The following is a 25362-nucleotide window of genomic DNA, read 5'->3' as shown; positions in this document are numbered from 1 at the left end:
CATTTGCATCTGTATCTGTTCAGAGATGTTCAATGAACTTCCTGACCTGCTACAAGGCTCAACCTGCATCGCCGCTTCATCACCAGCACACTTCCAGACCTACATGCAATAAATATGAACATAGAATAGGAGACTGGGGGGCTCCACTGAGGCTTTTATTCACAGTTGAATAATAAATAATCCTCTTTAAAAATCATGTTCATATATCCCAGAGGGGCAAACTGCTGTAGTGATATGCCGGTCAGGTACAACGTGGTTTATTCATAAAAGTCCCGCAACACCAGGACTGATGTTCTTCTTCTTCTTTCTAGGTCTGGTTAGTTTGGGTCCGTGGATAACAGCCTCCAACCTCCACCTGCCCCGGCCAGCCCTCGTAGGCGTTGGTTTTCTTTTCGTTGACGGCTGTCTGACAGGTGGACAAGACAGAAGACACTTTCAGCATCAGGAGAGGCAGTAGAACGGTGGGGGAGGGGGTAGACAAATGCTCGCTGACCTTCTCGTACAGGCTCCTGTCTGCGCCGCCTGCCCTTCCTGCAAACACCCAGTTGTCTCTGGCTTTCACCGACGTGACCAAAGCGCTTCCCATTCCAGCGAAGAGCCCCCTCACTTCTTCTGTAAGCCTAAGCAGAGACAGAGGTGGAACACCAAGGAGCACCTCCTCCCTTCCCTACCCCCGCTCTAAAAATCAGGCTCACTTTGGCGTCACGTCGCCGAACGAGGCCACCAAAACGATCATTCCGGGTTTAATCTCCTTCAAGTATTCCAGGACCTCCTCTTCAGCTTCTCCTCTTTTTCCTTCTAATCAGAGTGATTAAAAATAAGGGAAGCTTTCGATAACCAGGCAAAATTTAAAAGACTGGGACAAAAGCCTGGACAATTCCTACTTCCTTTCTGCATGTTGATGGAGCCAATTTTTTCCACAATTCCAGTTTCACCTGAGAAAAAAAGCAACCCAAAAGTCCATTTCCTTATATTTTAGACCAGAAAATGTATTACTTGGTTTTAACTGTTGCCTCAGAGGAAGAGTGTGTTTTTATCAAAAGACCTTAAGATTTAAATGATTTGCCTTAGATAATAATTCACACAAAATATGAAAGAACGTTCGTGCTTCAGCTTCTATTGGAGTCGCTTTGAGGTTTTAGCCTAAATTGTCCAGCTTTTGACAAATATTTACATTGTCAGTTAAAGTTGAACAGAATACTTTCACAGAAGTTGTGGGTTAATTTTTAATTTTTATTTTTTTTTTTTACCATCACTGAGCTCAGGTGGGAAGGAATAAATTCAGCGGAGACGTTTTGTTTCCACCGTTTGTGCTCCATTTCTTTCCCTCACCGTCTATCACCGCAATGTTCAGCCCGGGACCCACGTTGTTCAACACGTGACTCATGATGCTGGGAAGAAGAGAAAAAGGTCAGCTTGCGTTTCCTTCCGCTGCTCCTCCGTTGCTGAAGGTTCCTCGTGCATCAGACACGCACATTTTACCCTCGAAACAAATCTGTGGCCCGACCACGTCAGCTGCTCCGCTGGTGAGGCGCATGGCGAAATGGTCGGGGGGGCAAACTTTGGACAACCTGCACTTCAGGTCAGCTGATGTCTTGACTGAAACAGACAGACAGGCAGACAGACAGGCAGACAGGCAGGCAGGCAGGCAGGCAGGCAGGCAGACAGACAGGCAGGCAGACAGGCAGGCAGGCAGGCAGACAGACAGACAGGCAGACAGGCAGACAGACAGGCAGACAGACAGGCAGACAGACAGGCAGGCAGGCAGGCAGACAGACAGACAGGCAGACAGACAGGCAGACAGGCAGGCAGACAGACAGGCAGGCAGGCAGGCAGACAGACAGACAGGCAGGCAGGCAGGCAGACAGGCAGACAGACAGACAGGCAGGCAGGCAGACAGACAGGCAGGTAGGCAGAAAGATATACAGTACAAGGTTACATAACATAGTAGGTTGCTGTGTGATCAAAGCACCTTGGTTTTGGTCTTTGGAACATCAAAAGTCCCTTCAGAAACTGGAATATCATCTAGACAACAGTCATCTGTTGTTTTGGCCATTATTTTCTGAACATTTCATTGAAATCTGTTCATAACCTTTTGTTATTTTGCTAACAAACAAACGCCAGCTGTCACAAAACCTTGGTGGACGTAATCATTTAGACGGGGAACGCTGCTCTGTGCTATTTGTTCTCACCTGCTTTGAATTTTCCTTTGATCCGATCGATGTAATTCGAGTCTAAAATGAAGGAAAGGAGGCGGGGCCTGATCAAAAACATGGCAAATCTAATGAAATGAGAGGAGCCAGCTGATGTAATGGGTCGAAATGAGCTCACCCAGAATGTTTCTGGCTTTTTCTTGTACATCAAATGAATTGATGGGGATTTTCCACGTTAACAGCAGAGCGACGGCTGCCGCCAGCAGGTATAAAGCAGCTGTCAATCACCGAGAGCAGCAGACACATAATCAAAACCAACTTTTAAATCTCTGCTTAATCTAAAAATCTCACCTCGGTGTCTCATGTCTGCAGCCAAACTCAGTGTCCCTGCAGGGCCGAGGCCTGTCACACACACACCAGGTACTTCCTGTCAGCCAGAAAATTGGGAGAAAGTAAAGAATTTTGTTGTCAAACTGAGCCCCGTGGAACTGTTTGGACCTTCAGGAAGGAGGACAGGGCTGCTCCTCCCCTCGACCATATGAAATTAGAAGCACACACTCACACACTTACACACACAGGGGGGATACGGTTTCTCTGCTTAACAGTGTCAAACATGGGAGAGACCAGCAGTAACAGATCCGACCTGGGGTGGATAATGTGCTCTGAAGGCTACGTGTTTAGCTGACACACACAAACACAAAGAAGATGGGGGGAAAAAGGCCACAAAGTGTCACATTTCACAGTGGAGGAATAAATAAAAGCAGAAAAAGAGCATTTTACGGATCACAGTCGTTCGCTATTTGTATGTAAATTTCAGTGAATCCCATTTGATGTGTGGACTTATCTGCATGAAAGGGCTGACTCAGCAAAAGACATGTCACCATAAAGAAGGTCATAAAACACCAGGAGTGTTAGCGTGATTTATTCCAACCCTCACTGGCAGAAAATAAATAAAGGGGGAGACACACCAAAAGTGCATTAAAGAGTGGATGAGAGGGGAAAAAAATCCATTTGCAAGTTTTGTTTCAGCCTTACTTTATCTGAAGTCATAAAAGCAAATTAGAGGGGCTTTCTTGAGCAGAAAGAGGAGGGATGTTCAAGTTCATTACAGACAATGAAGCCACGCGAGGTTTTTCTGGAAACATGAGTAAAATTTACATTGTTCAGGATTTGCAGACGATTACTGAAACGACGTTTTACAACAGCTGCAGGACGACAAATGACAAAAACATGTGCGACAGATTACAAATTACAGCTCAAATAAGTTGCTGGTAGGCTGCCAGGAAGCACTTCAACAGCATTTATGGCTTTCACTTGGCGTCGATTACCTTTTTATTGATGTAATTGAGCGTTCAGTAAACATTAAAAGATGTTTTATGAAAGGCTTTTTCCTTCTTTTTCTTCATTATAAAATCATTCAGTCAGAGGCAAACACTTGAATTTGCAAACAGAAGAGGAACCATATGAGTTTTAATTACAGAAAATATTTATTCAATGGCTGGATGCCAGAACTTCCTCCTATTATCATATACAAGTAAAATATTCAGTAAAAAATTGTAGTTCTTTCTGTGTGTCTTGGCTTATTTGTCTTTCATCTTCACAGGAACAGCATATATTCGGTTGTCCTTTTTTAAAAAACATTTTGCTGTAAGGTTTGAGGATGAGGCCTTCAGAGACAGCTGTGATACCTGGGACAACCAGCAGAGGGCCCGTGGAGCTACTTTTCCACTGATGAAAATTGAAAGAGGGGAAAAAGCATTTTCTTTTTCTGATAAACAATAAAGCAGTGGCCATTCGAGAATAATGAAAGACGCATAATTATATTGAGTGTTGTCAAATGAGCTGCATCAACGATATGTCTTTAATGCAGAATTGCATTATGATTCGGGAGTGAACTGCGATCTTTAACATCAGTCACACACCCTTGGATGGCTGCAAAGTTTGGAGTAATGCCTGATACACTGAGAGTTTTAATCTGGAAGTCTATCAACTTAATGCCTGAGTGCCGTCCTGTGCTCTTAACTGCCTGATCAAATCAGACACCACTCACTCTAAAGCCTTAAAGTCTTTAGATTCAGGAGGGAATAAAGCACTTGTTGCTTAATGTCAGACTGAAAACAGAAAAGTATTTCGAGGAGAAAATGGCCAATTGGCAGAGAGCTGCTGCCTGACTGTGGCTATTAACTGTGCATCTATTAGGGAGTTTGAAACCTGAAATGTCAACCCTTCCCATGATTCTCAGTGGAAACCAATTATTTGATACACACCGCTCATGTTGTGAGTTCTCTGACCTGTATTTACACCAAAGCAGATGCAATTAAGGCTGTAAATGATATTATGAAAGGCCTGAGTCATGTTTGTCATACAGCCAATGAAACAGTACCAGACAGAAGGTATGTCTGAGTAGATTAATGCAAATCGATATCTCACGTGTCGGGTCTTATTTCCAAGGAAATACTTCATCTGTTTCTGCCGTTGCTTTGTAATGCATTTCAAATTTGATTTGGCTTTTGGAGGCTCGGTGGTTCAAGTTTGAATTCAATTCCGACATCATCAGATACCTCTATGTTACAGCATACAGGAGAGAGTGCTGATGGTGGCCATTCAGACATACTGGGTAACTGGCAGCAGCACTAAGATGAGGATGTACAAGACACGGCACAGAGGCAAACATCCAGTTTTATTAATACTTCATGTTAAATACATCATTCATGAGCTACTTCATTAAAAAAAGCAATAATAACACACGGCACAATAAATATTGCACATTAGGCCTGTAGTAAGGTGTCTGATAAGAATTCAAAATACAAGATGGGCATAAATACAGAGATAGAAGCAACACCCAGCTTCTCAGATGTGATCATTTATTACCATACAATGTTAGTTTTAGTGAAGCTTATTAATATTTTAGATTGTTCAGCCAAAACTTGTGCTGCAATCACTGATGGCTGCAGGAAGAATTGTAAAAAAAAAAAGAAAAAAGAAGAGAGAATTATTTGCCAGTAAAAAGCAGTTATAAAAGCAGCGGCCTGGTCTGACATTTATTCCAGCAGATCCTGTCACAGGGGGAGGAAAAAAGGAGTAAGTTCAAAATTGAATGTGATGTGGCTGGTTACAGCTGCGTCAACTTGTTCCGTGCAGCAGGTGACTCTGAGAACCACCGCCGGGGAAAGTCAAGATGCACTGACCTCGTCTGACTCGTCTCCTGCCACGCCGGACCCCCCGTCATCACCTGCCTCCATCGCCGCTGAACCCCGGCGCAGCAGCGAGTACCTGTACGTGGCCTCACTGGAATAAAAGGGATATGACATGCTGGGGGGAAGGGGGGGAGGGATCTCACCGAGACACTCAAAAAATGTGCGCTTACTTGGCTGGGAAGCAGTATTTCCGGATGATCAATACAGCTGCGCAGAAAGCTGCCATGGAGACGAAAATCACAGACGCGATGATTCCGAGGTAAAACCTTAACCCAGCCTGAAGAGAGGGATAATTCGGATAACATCGGGGTGGTTAAAAAGCCCATAAACTTTACTGCTCAGTTCATGATGTGGGGCACATCATGGAAATTACAGCTGGGAGATCAAACAGCAGCGCCATAGATCATCCAATCATCAAAAACATCACCGGGGAAACGAAAACCTGTGAAACAACAACGCTATGCATGAGGTCTGTTATAATCTACTTTAATATTTGTTAATGAAACATCCTCACGTGTGAGAACTTAACAGTTTCTAATGAAGTAATTAAAAAAAGAAATCAAGATGCAACAGAAAGCTGCTGTTTAAGCTGTATGAAATTGATATTTATGTGGTACATTTAAATGACTATTAACTGGTTTCAACAGTAGCCTTGAAAGGGAAAATATCGACTTCTAGTTGTTATTACAGTATAGATGTTCGTGTAGATTCTCAATCATCCACATCATAGCTATCCAAGGTAGTTTTTTGTGTCGACTGGACTGTTTTTCTTCTCTTTCAAGGCATTTTGCCTTCAATCAGTTGAACTGAAGAAGCCTTCACAATAGAAGGCGAAACATCTTGATAAGAGAAGAAAAACTGTCCAGTTGACACAGAAAACTACCTTGGATGTTTACAGTATAAACATTCTATGATTTACTTACAAAAGGCCTCATCTAATCTAATTTCTAAATCTAAATGTCTTGGATCTCATTTTTATAGATGTTCACCTCCACCAACACTGCGTTTGATTGCTAGCAACATAATTTAAATACATTTTCGGAAATATTGAAAAGAGGGCCAAGGAACAGATGATTAAAAAAAACACGCGGGGAATGATAATGTGGCAAGGTCACTCCTGTCTTAGCATCATTTGGCATCTTTATATATATAGAAAACCTTTTTCAAGTCAACGTGTTGATTTTGTCCTCAGGTATGTCCCCATACCGAGTCCTTACATGCTTAAAAGGACGTGATCATAGGTGTGATCGCCGAAGGCTATCCAAATTCCAGTGTTTACCTGTTGTGTTGCCATCGTTACAGTGGAGCTCATCGCTTTCTAATTTGACCGTTTAAAGGCAACAAATGATGAAATACTTCACACACTTCCGGGGGTGACGACGACAGCGCGTGGACAGATTGACGTTGACGTCGCCCTCACCTGCCCATATTTCCCCGCCCCTTTCCCCGCCCCTTACGCCGCAGGCCCCGCCTGATTCGTTCTCCTTCTGTCACGTGACGCGCTTGAGCCACGCAGTGGGCTGTGATTATTATTGACGTGCTTCCAGTTTTAGGTTACTGGCTTCCCTCAGTTCCAATTCTCAGGTAATTCAAGTGGTGTCGGCCATCTTTTACGCCACTTAGCCTCGTTCCTTTAATAATATATGGATGAAGTCGACAAGGATCAAAGTTTTCATTGAAACCATAAGCAAAGCTTTGACAGACTTAGCATAGTGGCACCAAGCACTCAAGCGGAGTAAAATGAAAGAAACCAGTTCAAATTCTTCCCTTCTTACACCTGAACAGCTCTAAGGTTTCACCTTGAACTGGGAGAGCTAGTGATTGCAAAGAAATGGCAGATTTCCTTTTGTAGAACCCCTTTTTGCCATTCACAGTCAGCATTCCTTTGATTTTGCAATGTGTGAAGTGACTTCAGCAGTCTGGGCCAATACTTTACTCAACAGGCGGAAAATAAAAAGTTTTAACTACTTTAGTTTTTTGGTAGCCATTACCGAATGACGAAACATTTTGTGTGGATTATTGCCCTTTTGATTTATGCTCTCTTCTCTTTCTCCTCCTTTAGCCACCCAGACATCCCCCCCCATAGGAGCTGGCTCCTGGTCTGTGATTCCTCCTGTTATAGGGAGATTCCCTTGCCACTGCTGCTTGCCCAGGGGTCAGGCATGGGGTTCCTCTAAAGCAATCTGGATGAGGTTGGATTGAACTAAAGAAATACACTGATTACACTATCTATACCACATGCAGAGCCTCTTTTTATGTTCATTGTATTAGGTATGATCATTAATTACTCTCACATTACCTGCTCGTCACTTGTGATCATTGTTTTTTGCACAAATTTAATGAGTTATTGAATACCTGCTGGGGAGAGAGCTGCTGTTCACACTAACAAGACATAAAAAAAATCTGTCAGCCCAAACTGAGAAACCAAACTGGAGTGTACCTGCAGCATCATCCCACCGCTGGTTGAGTTGCTTTTAAAACCTGGTGTCACTTAAAAACAAGATAGCTCCAGCTAAAGATCGCCTCAAATACATTTGTAAAGCTCATCAGTGAGGCCAGTTTAACTTACTTTTGAAGTCATGCAAACACTGTGGATAAACTATACATAAACTGTCCATGAGCTCCACCTGTGTAAAATAACTTAAACAAAGCCTTTGGGTTTTCCTTCAAACCTTTAATTTTTGTTAGGACAAATGAAAAGCATCTTGATGTAACAGACAGTCAGTGGCGCTACAGACGTCCACCTTTTTCAACAATAACCCAACACTTTTCATGGAAAGAAACACTCTTGTCACCACCCTTATAACAAAATCACCAACACATTTTTTAACCCTTTTTTGTTGCTTTGTGGCTTCTTTTGATCTTCACATTCAGCGAGTTGGTAATACATGAACAAGGATCATAGCTCAGCTTTGAAGATCCTCTTCTCCCTCTAACTCTTCATCCTCTTCCTCCTCCTCGAACTCATCCTCCTCCTCCTCTTCCTGCTCCTCATCTAACTCTTCATCCTCCTCTTTGTCCTCCTCCTCGCTGTCCTTCTTCTCCATCATGCTCCTGTACGCTGCAATGATGCAAAACGCAACGGCAGGATTAAGACAAACTCATTTCAAACCTGCACGTCGGCTCTGTGGGAGCAGTGAACCTCTTACACGTCACACAGAAATGAACAAGCACGTACGGATGTTACTCGACTAAAACGGGAGTGCAGGCCCTGGGTGACCTTTGGATTCAGGTATATTTAAAAGTTTTCTGTTGCTGCCATATTCTTCGCTCATCAATCAGCGGCGTGGACGCACAGAGTCGGCAGCACATTATAAAGCCGTAAAGAGATCCCCTGTAATCCCCTTCTGCTTTAAAGCGCGCGGATTCAGCTGTTAAACTGACAGGCAGCGAAATGTTAAAAAGGTTAAGGAACGCTCCGGGAGGAACACTTAATCTTATCAGAACTTTGGCGACGATAATGAAAACTAATTATCAAACACATTGTGTGGGAGGGTTTGAAAAAAAAAAAAAAAAAAAGATGCTGTAAACTGAAAAGGTTTCATCAATTAACCCAGTCGATGTGTCTAGAGGGTACAGACCTGTAATGAGCCTGTCTCTTCTGACCTATGGAGTTAGGTGGAGGACACCGAGCTCCACTCTCAGGAGCTTTTTACCCTTAATTAGATACAGTTTCACATGCCAACCCCCCCTGCTGACAGCAGTCTTTGTTGAAAGCTTAACATTTTTGTAAGCGTTGACACCAGTGGACGTGTGGAACGGAGTTGATGTTAAAGCGCTGCATTGTTGTTGGCGTCCGCCTGATTTAGGAGACGCGCAGTAAGAAAAAGGCAAAGATTAAGGTTACTGTACCTCTGATTAGATTTTCCTGACTGGTCCGTGTCGTGCCTGACCTTCTCTGTTGGCTGGGAGACGTAGCAGGAGGTCTGAGCGCATCCATCCACTCTCTGGGGACGAGACCATAAAAGCACACAGTCATGACAACACATGCCATTATACTCACCGTCCTCCCACTGTAGCCTGCGCATCAAACTGCTGCTATATGGCATTTTAACAATCACATCCCATCAGCCTGTGGTCTCAGAAGCCCATCTATGTGACCTTGCCCTTGAGTCCCTTCTCCTGCACACTTAGCCTCTCTACCTAGATCATTTATTAGATTCTAGCTCAAGCTGGGACTTCCAAGTGTCCACATTTGAGACTGGAGTTAAGGGACCTTAACCTTGCCGGTGTCTGTGCACAACACCTGCTTTTACTCTTAATTAGTTTATCTGTCCAGTGCAGAGCACAGAGGCTGCAGCTTCTCTATACCTCAATCATTACAAACCCCCCTCTTTGTTAAGTCAATATTCAAGCCCCACTTAAAAGGGTGTTGGCTTGAAAGGAATCTGATGAATCGTGTTCATTACTAGAGCAAGATCTACGATGCTACAGTACCTTTAGTCAGGTATCTAGACAGAAGTAAAGTTCGAGCATAGATCGATACCGATGCGAGTTCAAACAGATTTCTCGAAATTTATCAAAAAATTAGAGAGCCGACATCATCGGCAATTCAAGGGGCATTTTAGCGAACGCTCGGGCACAACGCTGCCTGCCACCATTACAAATGGGCTTGTTTCTGAAAAAAACAACAACCCCGAAACAACATTTGAAATAAACCTCTCGTCAAAATCTTTCCACTTTCCGGAATTGTGTGTTCATTGGCAATCAAGTAAACACTTCACACACAAAAAAAAAATTCTCTCCAGTATCCATTGTGCTGAAGGTTAAGCATTTAAAGCGCCCATATACAGATGCCATTGGACTATACTCAGAAAGACAAATTCTCCCATATTCTCCTCAACATGCAGTGCTGAGGACGTTCGACGTTCGTTCGACGTTCACGTTGCCTTCTTCCTGGTAACTAACTCAAGGAAGACGGCTCAAACACGGTCCGCCTTGATGCACAGAGCTGCAATTATGTAGTAGTTCTTCCTCTAACAGCACATACGTGTACCACTGCCTCCACGAGTGTTCACCAATGGCTGCAAATGGCTAAAAAAAACCACCCAGTGCAACAGCTGAACCAGTGGCTGAAGCCAGTGAATGACCAGGTTCTTCTAGCACTATATATGACCAAAATAAATGGAATTTATTCTTTTTAAATGTAATAAATGTTTGTGTTTATTGTGCATAAATGTGATATGTATTCCTACCATTACAATCTTGGAGTCATGAGGCACTCTATCTGTTCTGTGGTCCCGAATCTTCAATTTTATTTTATTTTTTTCTCCAAACAAAGCCTCCTAAGCCTCTGACCATGTGATAGGCAGGAGCACAGTACAAAAGTTAATGGGCGCAATTTTCGGGGACAAAGGCCTCTGCCACAGAGCTGCAAATTGGACTTCAATTTGTCAAGGGGAACTCGGCAGAGTGAATAAACGGTTCGATTTTTCGACTCATTGTGATTCAGATATGGAGGGCGCTGCGATAAGCGAAATATAGAGGCATGATTTAATTAGCGCGCGCTGCTTTTGAACGATATTCAAATGAAGCTTTCAAAATATATACAAAATAAAACAATGTCATAAAAGCTTTCACGTGCAGTGCACCAGATGAAGGTGGACGCAGAGATCACGCAGACCAAGGTGTTTGAGTAAACGGAGGATAAGAATAAGAAAATCTCAACATCAAGCGAGGAATCTGCGTCCAAGAAATGAGAAAGCGTCACAAAAAATACCACGAGGCTCAGAAAATGCCTTAATAGAACAGAACTCAGTGTCTCACAAAGCCTGAGAGACAGAGGCAAAACAAAGACACGCAGTCAAACAGCCTTGCTTCCAGGACCGACTCCGCTCGGATCTTTGTGGGGGTCTGTCAGTGTTCATTTCAGTGTACGTTCGGTCCAACAGCAGAGCCGCGCTGAGCGTTCAAGCGGCCCAAAAACGTGTCTGTACGGGTCAGCAACGTTCGCACGGACACGCGCGAACACGCACGGATCAGATGCAACGACTGCAACCATTCTTAAATATAAAAGAAAATCTGAATATTTCAGTACACAGGAGTCGACACATGCTTTTCATCAATAAATCACAAATGCGTGCGAGGAGGTGGGTGCATAATTTGGGGGGGGGGGGTGATGCAATCCTTTTGGGCTGTTTTGAAACGTGTTGCACCAACGAGGAGGCAGAGACGTGGCTCAGCCGCTGCAGCTAGCATCCCTCCGTACCACGCTACAACCAGCTTCTAATGCTAAAGTGTAAACTGGACCGGAACCAGCTGCTATTTATTTATGTCTGCAGATTTGAGCTCTTACCTGGACATTAATTGCAGGGTGTTTATTTCCTCATCATAGTCCACATTGCTGTTTGGCTGGAAAAGAGCAAAGATTAAGAAAACAGTGTTAAAATGCACATCTACGATGCTTTTCTGGTTTCGATGTTTTCATTATGAATCCACATATAATTCCAACTACCAGTCTAGCAGCATCACTTAATGGATCAGACAGCGAAAGAAGCGCTGTAACTCCTTCACTTCAGCTGCAATTACAGCTAATTTGTTTACTAACCAATTTAGGTTTAATTGCTGAACAAATTAGGGTTGTGCTACGACAGATATTCTCTCTGTTGTGCTTCGTGGCTGCATTCTGTGTGCTTGTCGTGCATGAACTGTAAAAGAGAGAAAGCATACATTTCCCACAGCTGCACATGAACACAAGCAGACATTAAGCTAAAAGCATCGACGCTTCAGATCGTGCAGCGCGCTCAGGTCAGGACTAAATGTACGCTGAGTGCACTGACAAATTAGTGCTGGAACCAAACAGTAAAGCCTGTAAACAAACAGTACGAGACGTCTGGTGCAGCCTTTAACACGTTGGGTCGTTTGGACTCGGCGGGTTCTGGAGGGTAAGTTTGGCTGTTGTGTTGATGACTTATAACACATACATGGTGAGTTATGGATATTACAGCTAGGAGATAAGGAAGTATCGCTCTGAACACTGTCATTTCCAGCTGTAGGGAACTCGAGTGCATTACTGTCTTTAGCTTGTCAAAGAAAAAGAACCCTACGGCCTCAGGAGGCTACGTAAGTGTACTAGGTGCTCAAAAGCTTTTACGTAGCATGATGTAGATTAGCTTGCACGTCACGTCAAAGCTGTAATCAAGCATGGCGTAAATGAATTACAACTATCTGTGTGCTGCAGTCCCTTTTACTACAATCCTCTTCTGAAAATAGGACAGGTCCTCTGATTGCACCCTGCGGAATCGTGAAGGTGACATGATGAAAACATAAAAAAAAAAAAAAAAAGCCTCCGGAAGGTTTAAAGATGAAACAGCAATGATCTGTTTGTTGTGTTACACCAAGTCCTGCACATTTAAATTAACACTGACTTCACAATCAAACAGAAGCCCTTAGAAGGAATTATGGGAAGAGGAATGCGTTCCTTATTTTAGCTGCCTATAGCCCGACTGGCTTTCAGGTCTTATCAAAGGGCTTTGCTAGAGAAAATCTAATCTCGTCCCATCATTTGATCTGACTAAGAATGTGCTGTTTCAACTATTGTGGGAATGAGAAAGAGCCGCTCAGGCTGGGATAAAATTAGCTGACTATAAGGGCCAGAACATATTGCTTTATCAGAGGGAGCTCGCGAGCTCCAGGTGATGGATTCAGAGATGAGAGCGGTTCAGGCGTGAGCATCATTCCAAACATTTGCCTCAACGCGGTAAACATGGCTGTTAGCGCAGATATCAGCGGGCCCTTAGCTTACCTGGCCGTGGCGCGGAAAGATATAGATTGCTCTTACTGGAAGAGTCTCTTTGACTACTGCAAAAGAGTTTTGGATCAAGGGTAAAGCTTGCCAATGTCTTGCTCTCCCTCCGGCATCATGTTCCACCCCCTGTCAAAAAACAAGCGACCCACTTATCTCTGAATAACACGGCTGTTGTTTTGGGGCAGAACGGTTTATTGTGGGACTATTTTTGCATTCTCTGGGCTGCACAAACATCTCTGGCAACGACGCAAGCGTAGTAGAGGTGCAGAAGGTTTTATTTCTTATATTTATCAAGGGGGGATTCAAGATGATGCCGCAGAGATCAGGACTACAGTGACAGCTTTCCCTGCTTTTACCCTGCACTCCTCCTGCCTCCGTATGTGGGACTCAGTTCTAAAATAGAACTCGTGTGTGCTGCAGACACATGTCTGCTTCTTTTTAATCTAAAGCACGTGTATATAGTTTACGTCTGCATGTTTTAGATTTGTATTTTGACTCAGTGTGTCATTGCTAACTGTTTTCTTCCTCTGCTGTTGGTGGTGCTGTTGCCATGTGTATTTAGCCGATTCTGCGTTAGGGCGATTGCGTCAGTTGCAAATCTCCTACTGCTCCGCCGGAAGATTGTGCGCACCACAAGGCCCGTCGTGTTTTTGTTGTCGCGTTCCCAAAAAGAAACCGTGAGAAGCTAATCCCGTTTGTAATGACTGGTAATCTTTTCCCTGCTTGTGTGACGGCTTGTCAACAGATAACGGCGTCCGTGCTAAATGTTAGCAAACCTATCTGTGATGACTGTAGCCACCTGGGACGCAGACAATGGACTCAATAGGACTGGCCAGGGCCCCGTTACCGTTGTGCCTATGCTAATAGATCACACATCCAAGTGACCTTCAGCAGCCAAGAGCAAACTAGAACATTGCTGAATTTTAAAATGTCATCTGAGGATTGTTCCCGATGACCTAAATAAATTTTTATCACTCTGAAAATGGGGAACATTATGCCGCTATACATTAAAATGCTGAACGAGGCCAATTAATGTGTTTTTATCCCCACGGCCTTTTGTTATGCGGTAAAACATGCAGGAGAGTGACATGCATTAGGGCTCTTGTGGCTTGAGCTGACAGACGGAAATGAAAATCAGCCAAAGAGAGGATTCACAAGGGTCAGTAAAAACTATTCCAGGGGAGAGCTGGAAACACACAACCTGCTAATGATGGTAAATAGTAGAGAGGCTACACAGATTGGATCCGCAGGAGAATAACATTAAAACAAAGCCGAGGCGTAGAAGGCGTACACACCGTAGAGCTGGGGTTCCACAGAGATTCCTCAAAGCTCGTGTTGATGTCCCACTGTCGGACGACAGGCCCGCCGAGGCTCGAGGCTCCGCAGTCATCTTCCTCCTGCTCCCTTCTGAGACTGGCCAGCATTTGTAGCGCCTCTTTATCCTCCTCAGGTAGATTCATGATTTTAAGATAGTCAGAACTGCTGGAGCCACCAGACTTGTAGTCACCTTCTCCTGAATTCATTGCCTGCAAGAAAGAAATATCAGTCGAGGCAACAGGTTTCCAAAAACGGAAACAGGACTGTAGCAGTTTTACGAGATATTCATCGACCTGAGCCTTTCAAATATTCCTAAACTAAAAATGAACAAATGCGCTGCTTATTTAATTTGACAAAACATTTTTTTCTTCCTCTGAAACCCGACATACCCTGCATTATAAAAACACTGTAGAGAACAAACAGAGCCTCCAGAGGATTACAGTCCCCAGGAAGAGCTGGGTTTTTTTTCTCAAACAGAAAAAAAAAATCTTTGGAAGACAGGAATAAATATTCAACGCTGCGGATCATCTTCTGTCACTCGGGAAGAAAGTAAAAAAAGGCAAGAACGCCCATCATAGAAAGAATATATACAATTATACCATTAAATCTTCCCTAACTGGATACAAAACACACCTTTAATAAACTGTGCGATGATAAATAAGTACGTCAGACAGCTCTAGCGCATCACGATTCCACATATTATCTCGGAAAATACTTGAAAGATCTCCTGTCAAGCTATAAACTGTGTGCTGTACGAATAAACCAGCCTTTCCTGACTGCTGAATCAATGGCAGTCGATACGTGGAGGCGCGGCTGCAGGGACGGCTCCGGAATCTCTGTCATGTTTCCCTGACAGCCTTTCCGTCAAAGCCTTCGCGACAGGCCTCATGCTGAATTGACAGTCAAGAGAGGCGCTAACGAAGGATGCCGGGGGGACTCCAGCCTCAGAATGAAGATGGGGGGACGCAGAAAGTAGCGGTCAGCTGTGATCTCCTCACTTGATCCGTACGCTGATCTAATTGCTGAGGAGATTATTGAGGAGCGTGGAGCGACAGGGAAGAACAAACAATGCTTCGTTCCTGCTGCTGCGGGGTAAATATTTGCATCTTTGGTCACAGTTTTCGGCCGTGTCCAGACGGCAGCTGAATGACATTTTTCTACCAACCGCCTCCAGAGAAGCTTTTGAGAGGCCAAGACAAAGTAAACTTGCCGGTCCGAATATTAAACCAGGCGCTAAATGCAGTTTAATGCTGCGTTCTCCTTGATTTCAAAGAACTGAAATAGCAGGTATTTCTAAGAGTTGGAATTAATAATCAACTTTTTGGCCAGTAGAAGATGCAGCGTGCCTGGCCTTGTTGTGGCTTTTCTACTCTATGTCTAATTGCTTTAATAAACTTGCGCTTTTCTTAAGTCAGAATGCCTATGCCAGTGCCAATGAGTTGATGTAGAGTTGCCGCAACAAAGTCGAATGATGAGTCAGGGTCAGCTGGTTCACGGTCCAAATGATGGTTTATTGATGATTCACAATTCGGGCTAAGTCTGAAAACTAGCAAGAAATCTCCAGCTTTTATACAATTTGGAGCCTGGGTTTACTCCTCCCCGGGCTCCTCCTTCTCATTATGCAATTTTTCCCATTTTCCACCGTTATGTATATTTTTCCATTCTTATCAGAGGCCAGGTGTACCTTCCCACATTTTTTTAAAACAGGCAATCTCTTGCACCAACGGACAACCTCTTGACCTTGTACCACGCCTCTGAAACCCCCTGTCTTATCATATTCTGGCCAGTAAGCGTAATGGCAAACATTACAGTCACACAGAAAGAACAGAAAAACATTGATTAGGCACTCTAGTCTGGATAATCATTGATCACGGACACCAATCATCAGATGTCCTTGACCTTGCCGGAACATGCTTAAACAGGCTTTTAGAAACCTTTACCCTTTACTACAGCCTTGCATTTGTTCTCAAATACCGACAATTATTTTGCCAACCTAGCGTAAATAGCGGGAGCGTTGAAAGAGCGTTCATAAAATGAATCCGCGAATTAAACTCCCCCCCACCCACAAAAAGTGAAGTTTATGACTGCCAACAAAGATTCGGATTCCAGGGTGAACTGCAGTCAGGCTGAAGATATGAAGCTCACCTTGTGCTGCGCGTCATCCGGTTTGACTTCCTGCAGGAGACTGTGTGAAAACAAGCCGCTGCTGTCGGCACACACGACATTGCTGACCCCCCTGGGTCGCTCCGAGCCACTCCGGTTCTCCCTTTTGGGGAAGGCCAGAACGGGTGAGAGGCAGCGCGTTGGGGAGGTCACGGTCGCTCTCGGAACCTGCAAAGGCGGGCTGAGGGCCTGGAGTGGTTGTGGGTAAAGGTCTTGAAATCCAGACGGGTCTTTGAGCTCCATATCCAAAGCAGAATAAGGACCTCCAGGAGAAGCAACGGTGGATTCGCTAGCAGCTCGTGGCAGCTGGAAGGTGAAATACATGCTGTCCTGAAAGGAGACAAATGTGGAACATACCATGAATACTATTCATTTGTTCTGAATGTCAAACAGGAATCACTGCACGCTGGAAAACGGGCCGATCTGAGCGTCTCCTTGACTGAAGATGGCGACTGATTTCACAGCACTAGCAATGAATTCCAACTGTGACCCAGTTTCAGAGCGACAAAAATAAACCTATAGAACAGTTTCTAATTGTTTCTACAACTGGAATCGCAGGCGGAAAACACCAACAACTACGAAAAGAAAAACTGGGAACCTAATCATGCCATCAAGCCTTGTCCTCACCCTTCATCTCTACCTTCGCCTCGCCCGCTTTTTAAGGCATAAACTTCCACCTCTGGAGATTAATGACCCCAAACCCTGCAGAGATAATTGTTGATAGCCGGAGAGACCGACGCTCTAAAACACAATAAATATTTCTCTGTGTTTAAGAGAAAATTATCGTTTAAAGAGCGGCGCAATCCTGACGCAACATTTTGAAAGATGATTTGTTGCTTCTCCGGGCTGAGAAATGTGACACGTTCAATGAAAATCACGAGGCTTTTGTAGCCACACGTCCCTCGTCTGTGCCGCCGCGTCCGCAGCGCCGGAGGGATTCAACACAGAGCCAGCAGTCAAAGTGCGAGACAACTGTCGCCCCCCCTGTTATCTGCATGCATGGCTGTTTAATCCAGTTTCAGTTAAAAGAGTAGCTCGACTCATAGCGTTCAGAGGTCTTTGGCCTTTTGTTCATTTAGTGATGGGTTTTTGGTTCTAAAATCAGGGACAGCAACTCTGGACACACAGTTTTCACACCTCTCACATCTAAAAGAATCAAATGACATCTCAATCCGGGTCCAATGTTCCAGAATGACTAGTGAAAAGAAAATTTTAGGCATTTTCAATGAAAGGAAGAGAAAGGAGGATTTTCAGAGGTGTAATTATTCAGACCCTTTCGGTACTTAGTAGAAGCACCTTTGGCAACAATTACAGCCTCCTGGCTTCTCTGGTGCAACGTCACAAGCTGTGCAAACCTGGATTTGGATTCCTGCTAGTCTTTACTGTGTGTTCCAGGTCATCATCTTTTTGGAAGGTGAATCTGAACACTCCGGATCAGGGTTTCATTAAGTATATCTCTGAACTTTGACCCCTTCGACTTCCACCCCGACCAGAACGATGCTGCCCCCACCCTTACTGAGCAGTCACCGCTTTCACTCTGATGTGCACGGTCAGCAGGAAGAGCCCCCCCAGAGCTGCAGGTCAAGGGTCACAGCAAATGAGCCGAATGCTTGTCAATGCCATATTTTAGCCTTTCTTTTAAACTGCACTTTCACGGCAGAGTTATGGGGTACTGGATACAGACAGACAGACAGACAGACAGACAGACAGACAGACAGACAGGCAGGCAGGCAGGCAGGCAGGCAGGCAGGCAGGCAGACAGACAGGCAGGCAGGCAGACAGACAGACAGACAGACAGGCAGGCAGGCAGGCAGGCAGGCAGGCAGGCAGGCAGACAGACAGGCAGGCAGGCAGGCAGGCAGACAGGCAGACAGGCAGACAGGCAGGCAGGCAGACAGACAGACAGACAGGCAGGCAGACAGACAGACAGAGGTACGGGAAAATACTGTGAGAGTCATTCAGAAAAACAATGAATGTGCTGGCGAATGCTAACGACTGAGCTAACAATCTCAAACAGCTTTCCCAATAATCTCTTCTCTGGCGCCGCACAAACGTCTGTAAAAAACCCAAATCGTTGCTCACACCGGGCCTGAGCGTGGCGTCGAAAAACAAAGTGAGGGAGGGGGGCAAAAAGCCACAGCTGATTTATTGAACCCGCTCATCTCTCAGAACAGCGCTATCGGCGGCGCCCCAGCAGCAGGAGACGCCCGGGCTGTCAGATCCACCTGCCTGCTCTAGGCAGGGTTTTACACCTGTCTACTCAAGATACAAGCGTCCAGCTCTCATCAGTACCAACTCTCATTTCAGGAGTGCGCTACAATCAGCAGACGCCACCGCAGCCAAGACCCGAAACAATAAGACACCACACGTAAGGACAATTTCTACCTACATTGGATTTGCAGTGATTGGACGATCGTAACCGTAACAATCAGTTCTCTTTCATCTCCCCAATCAGCAAAAAAGCTGTTCTTTTTAATCCAAATTTCAGTGGTATGATTAAATTGTGCTAAATAGCTAAAGATTTGTGAGGTGTATGGCACACTGTTACCATTAAACGCTGTCCAAAATGTGGAATATGCACTTTGAGTCAGCAGCATTAATTCCGCCATTAAATATCAATACAATTAATCAAATCCCATGACGGCCAATATACTTGGTGAGGTCTTGGAAGCCACATTTTGCCTCCTCCGCTGGGCAGACATACCTCATCATTGTCACTGCCAATTAAATCTTCCTCCAGAATGGCCTCGTACGCTCGTCTCCTGTCCGTCTCCACCGGGTCGTCTCCCGTCGCCATGTTCTTTCGCTCCTTCTGGCTTTGCTCCCGTTTCATTTGGTCCGTTTGAGGCATGACCGCCTTCTCACAGAGCCTGAGCTGCACTTCACTCTTGTTCTCCCAGAGGTTAATGGAGACAGTGCTTCTTACTAAACTCTCCTTGGTAGGCCGGCCACGAAGGTCTAAAATAAAAATAATGATATTAAAAAATGCACAAATCAAAGCCCAGCAGTGATAAATAAAACCAAAACCCTGATTGCCCTTTTTAGAGAGTTCCTATGTGTTGTGGTCATAAGAGCAAGAAGCATTTGGCCACTAACTGTTAAAAAGCCTCCGTCTGCAGACCAAAATTTCGGTCTGGAACATTTACTGCAGTAAAAGTTGCCTCTGAAATTTTAAAATCAATTGGGCATCTGCTGGGGAGCCGTAGAGGCCAGCAGCGGGGCGAGCTCCTCCAATATCCTGACCTCAGGAATGAGTCAGATTGCAGAGGGAGCTCCGCTTGATACATGACTGAACTATAAAGAAACCGAGTGGAGCTTCATTAGAATTACGTACATTAGACTGAGGATCTACAGGAGCACTGGAGGTGCTGTAAAGTTCTCGCAGCCAGGAGCCCACGGTGCCGCCGCAGCTCGCCGGTAGAGGCGGAACAGACAATTAGAAAGTATCTCTATGTCCAATTAGATCAGCTCTGCTTGTTTCCTTTGAGACCAACGCAACGCACTGCAACGTCAACTACAGCGAGACAACGTGCAGAACCTTGCTGCTTCGTCCTCAAATAAACCTAAAAATGATCCGATAACCTGAAAGCAGCCGAGGGGTGAGCAAAACGGCCGTTTTGCCCTTCACCCCGCCGTACTTCGACGTCTACATTATTTAATTCACAGGGGTGATGTTTCAAGCAGAACCTAAGGTGGCTTTTTTACCACACTCACCACGCCACACTCTGAACCCAATTACCAGTATGCCTGTGCTCGTGCTTGCAGAGCATGACAATAGAGCCCCCAACTCCACAATGGGACTGAGCTCAAAGAAAGAGGCACCTCTATTTGAATGAGTGAGCACATTTGAACCACTTGACAGTATAATTACTTTCTCTAATTGCCCACTGTGTGGCAAACTCCGGGCCAGGGAGATGTCCCTATGACTTTTATTTAACGCACCAAATTACCATTAATGAACTCACTTCTTTCTGTCTGTGGGCAGAGCTGCAGCAAAGGAGCTTATTACTGGAGAAAAGCAGCATAAATTAGCTTTTAGCACGCACATTCATTTTGCCATGACAAAGCCTTGTAGGTTTATATAAAAATGGAAGCGGGGGCTAAAGTAAAAGGGGGCCGGACTGAGCAGATACACTGAAATCAACTTTCTATCCATCTAGGCACGTGTCTCATCCTTACCCTTTGCCGGCTGTCGTGGCTTTGCAGTGGACGCGGCCGCGGCTTTAGGAGTCTTGTGGTGACCTGGGAGAGAGTGAGGATGCCCCAAATTGAACCACTGTTAATGGATGGATTTGTTCAGACAAACTCAACTGACCATTTAGAGAGTGTCAAGTCCACGGAGGTAAACAACCCCGAGGTTAAATGGTGGAAATGTTAAAAGAAAATGTGTTTCATTTGTGTTCATAATCAACGGCCACTGAACTTTAGATTAGTGTGATCCGCAGATTCTAAACGACCGATGACGTGAGAAATAGTTGCTATGTGAGGTGATGCTTTTGCATCAAGTGTCTAGGCATCAGTGCTTTTCCCCATTTGCCTGATTTACTGATGCTAGCACTTATTACATGATCAGAGAGCAGGCAGTGGCTCATTTTCTCCTGTGTCCACATTGTCAACACAGGTTTCACTTCACTGGCTCCAAATTTATCACACACAAAGGGTCCCAGCACTACTTTGATGGCTACAAAAAAAAAATCACATCTACAGAATATTAGCTGCTTCGAACTCAGCGTAAGGGAGGAATCTGTGAAAAACACACCTCGTACTGCGGGATTTTTGAGCTACCAGACATGGCTAGCATAATAAATCAGAGGCTTTTAAACTCGGTCGATATGAAAGATGATCCTGTTTGAATCAGACTCTGACTTAATCAATATCTTATTTAAATATGTCAACTTGTTGCATATCATTATGTAGACATAATGGATCCGTGGTGGTGCTAGTCCCATTGCCTGACCCATTTTTCTCTCTTTGACCTTGTTTGGAGCAAAGTGCGGTGAACAAACTGCACTTTAAACACTTAGAACAGAGCCCAGGTTTGGGGAAAGAGCAAATTTCACGCTACCACAAGTCGGTCCAAACCCATAAATAATGTACCACAAACAAGAAATGGGGTATGATACTGTACATAGTAGTTTATCAACTAAAAAAGCGTTTAAAAGGAATTGTGGAAATTCCAACCTCTTTACGGAGACATAAAGTCTTTGGCGTAGCATGCGCTTGTCTGAATGTTGCTAAATAACAAAAGCTGGAGTTTACTTTTAATAGTTTCTGACAGACCAGTGGGTGAGGCAACAATATTCACTAAGTAACTCTGTCACACATAAACTGTCTGTCTACTTTAATAGTAATCATTCTAATTATGATCAAGACTGTTATGCTAATAATGCAGAAGCTAATTGGGAAATGCTATCTCCTGTGTGTGGCTACTACTCCTTTATGGGCAATGCCAGGTGACCAACCTGTCAGAACAAATAAATAAGCACTGATAAAAAAGGCCACAGAGGAGGTGGAACTGGTTTACTGGTGCATGTCTTTTTATATGAGGAGATAATTGCAGCTCTCGGCGAGCAGGTAAGGTGCAAATGAAAACAAAAATGAGTATCTGAGGGATTTCATTTCAGAAGGGAAAAAAAAGTGATTATCCCAGGCATCATCAAAAACAGTCATTTTTAATTTATGACTGATAGCTTGTGTTAATGCATAAATTTACACCTGCAGCACCAGCGTATTTGGGGAGAAAAGAGGTCGGTCTGTCTAGCGTTTGTCATTTTAATTATCCCAGGCGTTAGTTAGAGCTCTCTTCATATAAAACATGCACGATTTTTTAAATACCTTGACCCACAACGAGCTTGTTTGGAAACTTTTTTGTCATGTTAAAAGTTCTTCAAATATTTCCATGTAGCTGAGGCTACATAACTCTTAAGTAATGCAGCGCACATGCATCCGAGTGAAAAGTTAATGAAAATATTCTTACTTATCTTCGCACACTGCAAATTCTTCATGTTCAACACGCACGTGGTTGCGATGACATTTGGTGGGAGCTGATAACTGCAAGGAATCAAGCTCACCATGGTCTCTCCTGTGAGGAACATCATTAAAATAAAGTAAAACAGCAAAGCCCCGAAATGCTCGAGCACAAGACAGACATGGAGACACAGGGAACCATCGGACATGTGACATCACCGTCGGCTGAGGCGGCTGATTTCATGGTGAAAATCCTTCGGATTTGGCAGGACGCGTATAAAGAGATGGCATCCAGCGTAGAGATGCCTTTAAACAATTCACCAGCCAGCGATTCGAGGTCGATGAGCAACACGGACCACTGAAACAAGAGTCAGAAGGGTACTGCACGTGCAAGGATGACCACACAACACAGCGGACGGATTGGGAATCTTAATATTAAATGTACATCAAGCTGGTTCAGCTGCAAACATACTCACATTGTTTTGCAGCCCAGTGAGAGGTATCTTAGCATGAAACAGGTTGACAGAAAGTCCTTTATACACCGTTGAAAAGTGCAGTCTTTTCTTCTGTTTTTCTTTGTCGGATATTCTTTGAACAGTAGATGAGAGGAAGGAACAGATATAAATAGCAAGACGTAAACTAATATTGAGAAAAACATTTAGATCAGGCTGATCTTGTCCAAAATAGACAAGCGTTCTTCAGTATCAACGATAAATACCAACGCTTAACTCATCAAAAGATCTGCATCTTAACGATGCATTTAAACAAGTGGTCAACAAGTTAGTGGTCTACAAACAAACAAACAAACAAACAAACAAACAAACAAACAAACAAAAAGCACAAACCAAAGACTAACGGATGTACTTACGTAATCTCGATGGAAAAGCCTTTGCCCTGTGGAACGTTTACTTGCAGGACTAACAATCGTTGGCTCAGCCCGACTGCAAAGAAAAATAATGATGATACTCTGAGCACGAAAAACAGAACTTAAAGGCTTCGGATCTTCGGCTCTGACTTACGAGACTGCTTTGGATTTTCTGGCAATTGCATCTTGACCAAGTGGCTGCTGCCCTCCAGACAGTAAACCCACCCGTTAACTTCTTTATTATACTCCTGGGAGAGGAAATAGGGCAGAAGGCAACGTAAATGTGATCACGCTCTGAATCCCGTCACTGTGTTTTCTATCGCTCTACTTCAGGTTGTTCCTGAACATGTATGATGTAAAGATGTGTGCATCCCATCCAAAACAATTCATTTAAAACACTTGTGGAGTGTTGTGTAACAATCATCAGGGCAAACAACACTAAATGCCTACTTGTGTCATTTGTGGCATGTCTAGTTTTGAATGCTCTTTCTGAGTAATTGTTTTCTGTTTGTGAAGCATAATAATCTGATATCCAAGTGATTTGCTACGTCAGTCAAGAGCAACATTCCATTTTTTGGTTGATTTTTAACATGGTGCTATTAGCAATCATGTAACTGTTCCAAACCACGCGGTCCAGCAGACACGGTGTTTGGGTTTTTCTTCCATAAAATATAAGCACATGATTCGTCGGCAATGACCAGTCAGGCCTTTCCTGGAACAACTGTCCTTTGTTGTTCTGAAGGGAAGGTGTCAATCCCGAAGGAGAAAAAGGAGGTTGAGAACAGGCTAAAGGCAGTTGTCAGAAAACTCACTCTCCGTATCGCCGCCGACCCTCCACAGAGTTTCCAGTGTGCTACGGGGTTGTTTCCCCGCCCACTGAAAAGCTCAAACACACTTCCTCCCTGCCAAAACACACCTCTGTTAGCATTCATTTCCCATCCAAAGTTTTCTTAATGACCCGAGAATATGATGTACGAAAACTGTTTTACCTGATATTTATTTTTGAACATTTTGAACAGCGCTACTGTGGGCTGGTCAGCATGACAGACGCTCGTCTTCCCAACTCAAAGATCTTGCTCGTGCCTTAAATGATAGCAGTGGAGTGTGGCATGTTGCTTTAAATCATAGCTTTTATCACCTTTGATCCTTGACATATCATGCCTCTCTCCGAGCCTTTGATGTTTTATTTGAGCGTGAGGCCAGAAGTGGGGGTGGGACTGAACCTCCACGCCTTTCTTACGACGATAATGAGAAACTACCTCTTTCTAATGCAACATTCTTCTATGGAGTCTCCATGATAACGACAACGCCTAGGAAAAATGGAGCAACATTAATAGATGAAAGGAAGATAGGAATTTAAAAAGTTACTTTCACCATTTATAGCTACAAAGGCCCACAATGGGTCCTAGCTTAGGGAGACAGATGCCACTACCGGAGTCACGTGGGTTTCACCACAGCCCCACTTTGTCCTGTGGGGAATTCACCACGTACGGTAAATGGAATTTCACAAGTTACTGTTCGACTGTGCGTGGGCAAAATTCCTGGCACGCTGAACCAACTGAGTCGTCGTCCAACAGTATCCAGTTTGAACCCTGATTAGCAATGCTTCTTTTCTCCGGATTCATTCGTAAGCTATTTCTAATTTCCCTGTTTGCCTAAAAATAACACCCGTCGACAACAAGTTGAATGTTCTCTTCATATTAACCAAAAAAATGTTATTATGTCATTGTCACTGGCAGCAAGGCTATTATGAGATCAAACAGATGCCTTTTTAATTAGCTACAGTGGGAGACCACATCCGGAAGTACAGCTTACAGCTTATTAACGTCTTTCTGCCTGCACTTCTGCGTGTTTAGCAGAAGGACAAGAGACAACAACAAGCAAAATATGGCAGAATGAATGGAGTCAAACAACGGAACAAAGGGGGCACAAATGAGGAACACTGAAGAGGAA

General features: G+C 44.2%; 2 protein-coding genes across 4 annotated transcripts; both read right to left on the bottom strand.

Annotated features, from left to right (window-relative positions):
- Positions 1-174: 174 nt before the first annotated feature.
- LOC101068087 (protein FAM3C) lies at positions 175-2641 on the bottom strand. Of its 3 annotated transcripts, none has more exons than XM_003973355.2 (9): positions 2505-2641; positions 2332-2430; positions 2193-2234; positions 1476-1599; positions 1333-1391; positions 885-935; positions 696-798; positions 494-620; positions 175-406 (listed from the first exon to the last, which is right to left on the bottom strand). In XM_003973355.2, the coding sequence occupies exons 1-9, from the start codon at positions 2515-2517 to the stop codon at positions 308-310; spliced, it is 717 nt and encodes a 238-aa protein (XP_003973404.1). In that variant the 5' UTR covers positions 2518-2641; the 3' UTR covers positions 175-307. The 3 variants fall into 3 exon arrangements, with proteins under 3 accessions (XP_003973404.1, XP_029682795.1, XP_029682796.1); XM_029826935.1 differs by having other exon boundaries at positions 175-402; XM_029826936.1 differs by having other exon boundaries at positions 175-402; positions 696-795.
- Positions 2642-8009: 5368 nt separating this feature from the next.
- On the bottom strand, positions 8010-24473 carry cfap20dc (CFAP20 domain containing). The gene is made up of 14 exons (XM_029827422.1): positions 24399-24473; positions 24222-24311; positions 23564-23657; positions 23413-23485; positions 23021-23132; positions 22764-22902; positions 22555-22659; positions 20757-20819; positions 19282-19535; positions 16560-16907; positions 14393-14623; positions 11646-11701; positions 9203-9297; positions 8010-8411 (listed from the first exon to the last, which is right to left on the bottom strand). The coding sequence occupies exons 1-14, from the start codon at positions 24417-24419 to the stop codon at positions 8257-8259; spliced, it is 1836 nt and encodes a 611-aa protein (XP_029683282.1). The 5' UTR covers positions 24420-24473; the 3' UTR covers positions 8010-8256.
- Positions 24474-25362: the final 889 nt, after the last annotated feature.

Source organism: Takifugu rubripes, chromosome 19 (assembly GCF_901000725.2).
Source record: "Takifugu rubripes chromosome 19, fTakRub1.2, whole genome shotgun sequence".
Lineage (NCBI taxonomy): Eukaryota > Metazoa > Chordata > Actinopteri > Tetraodontiformes > Tetraodontidae > Takifugu > Takifugu rubripes.
The sequence above is the reverse complement of the archived record's forward strand: the minus strand, read 5'-3'. Positions and strand labels throughout refer to the sequence as shown.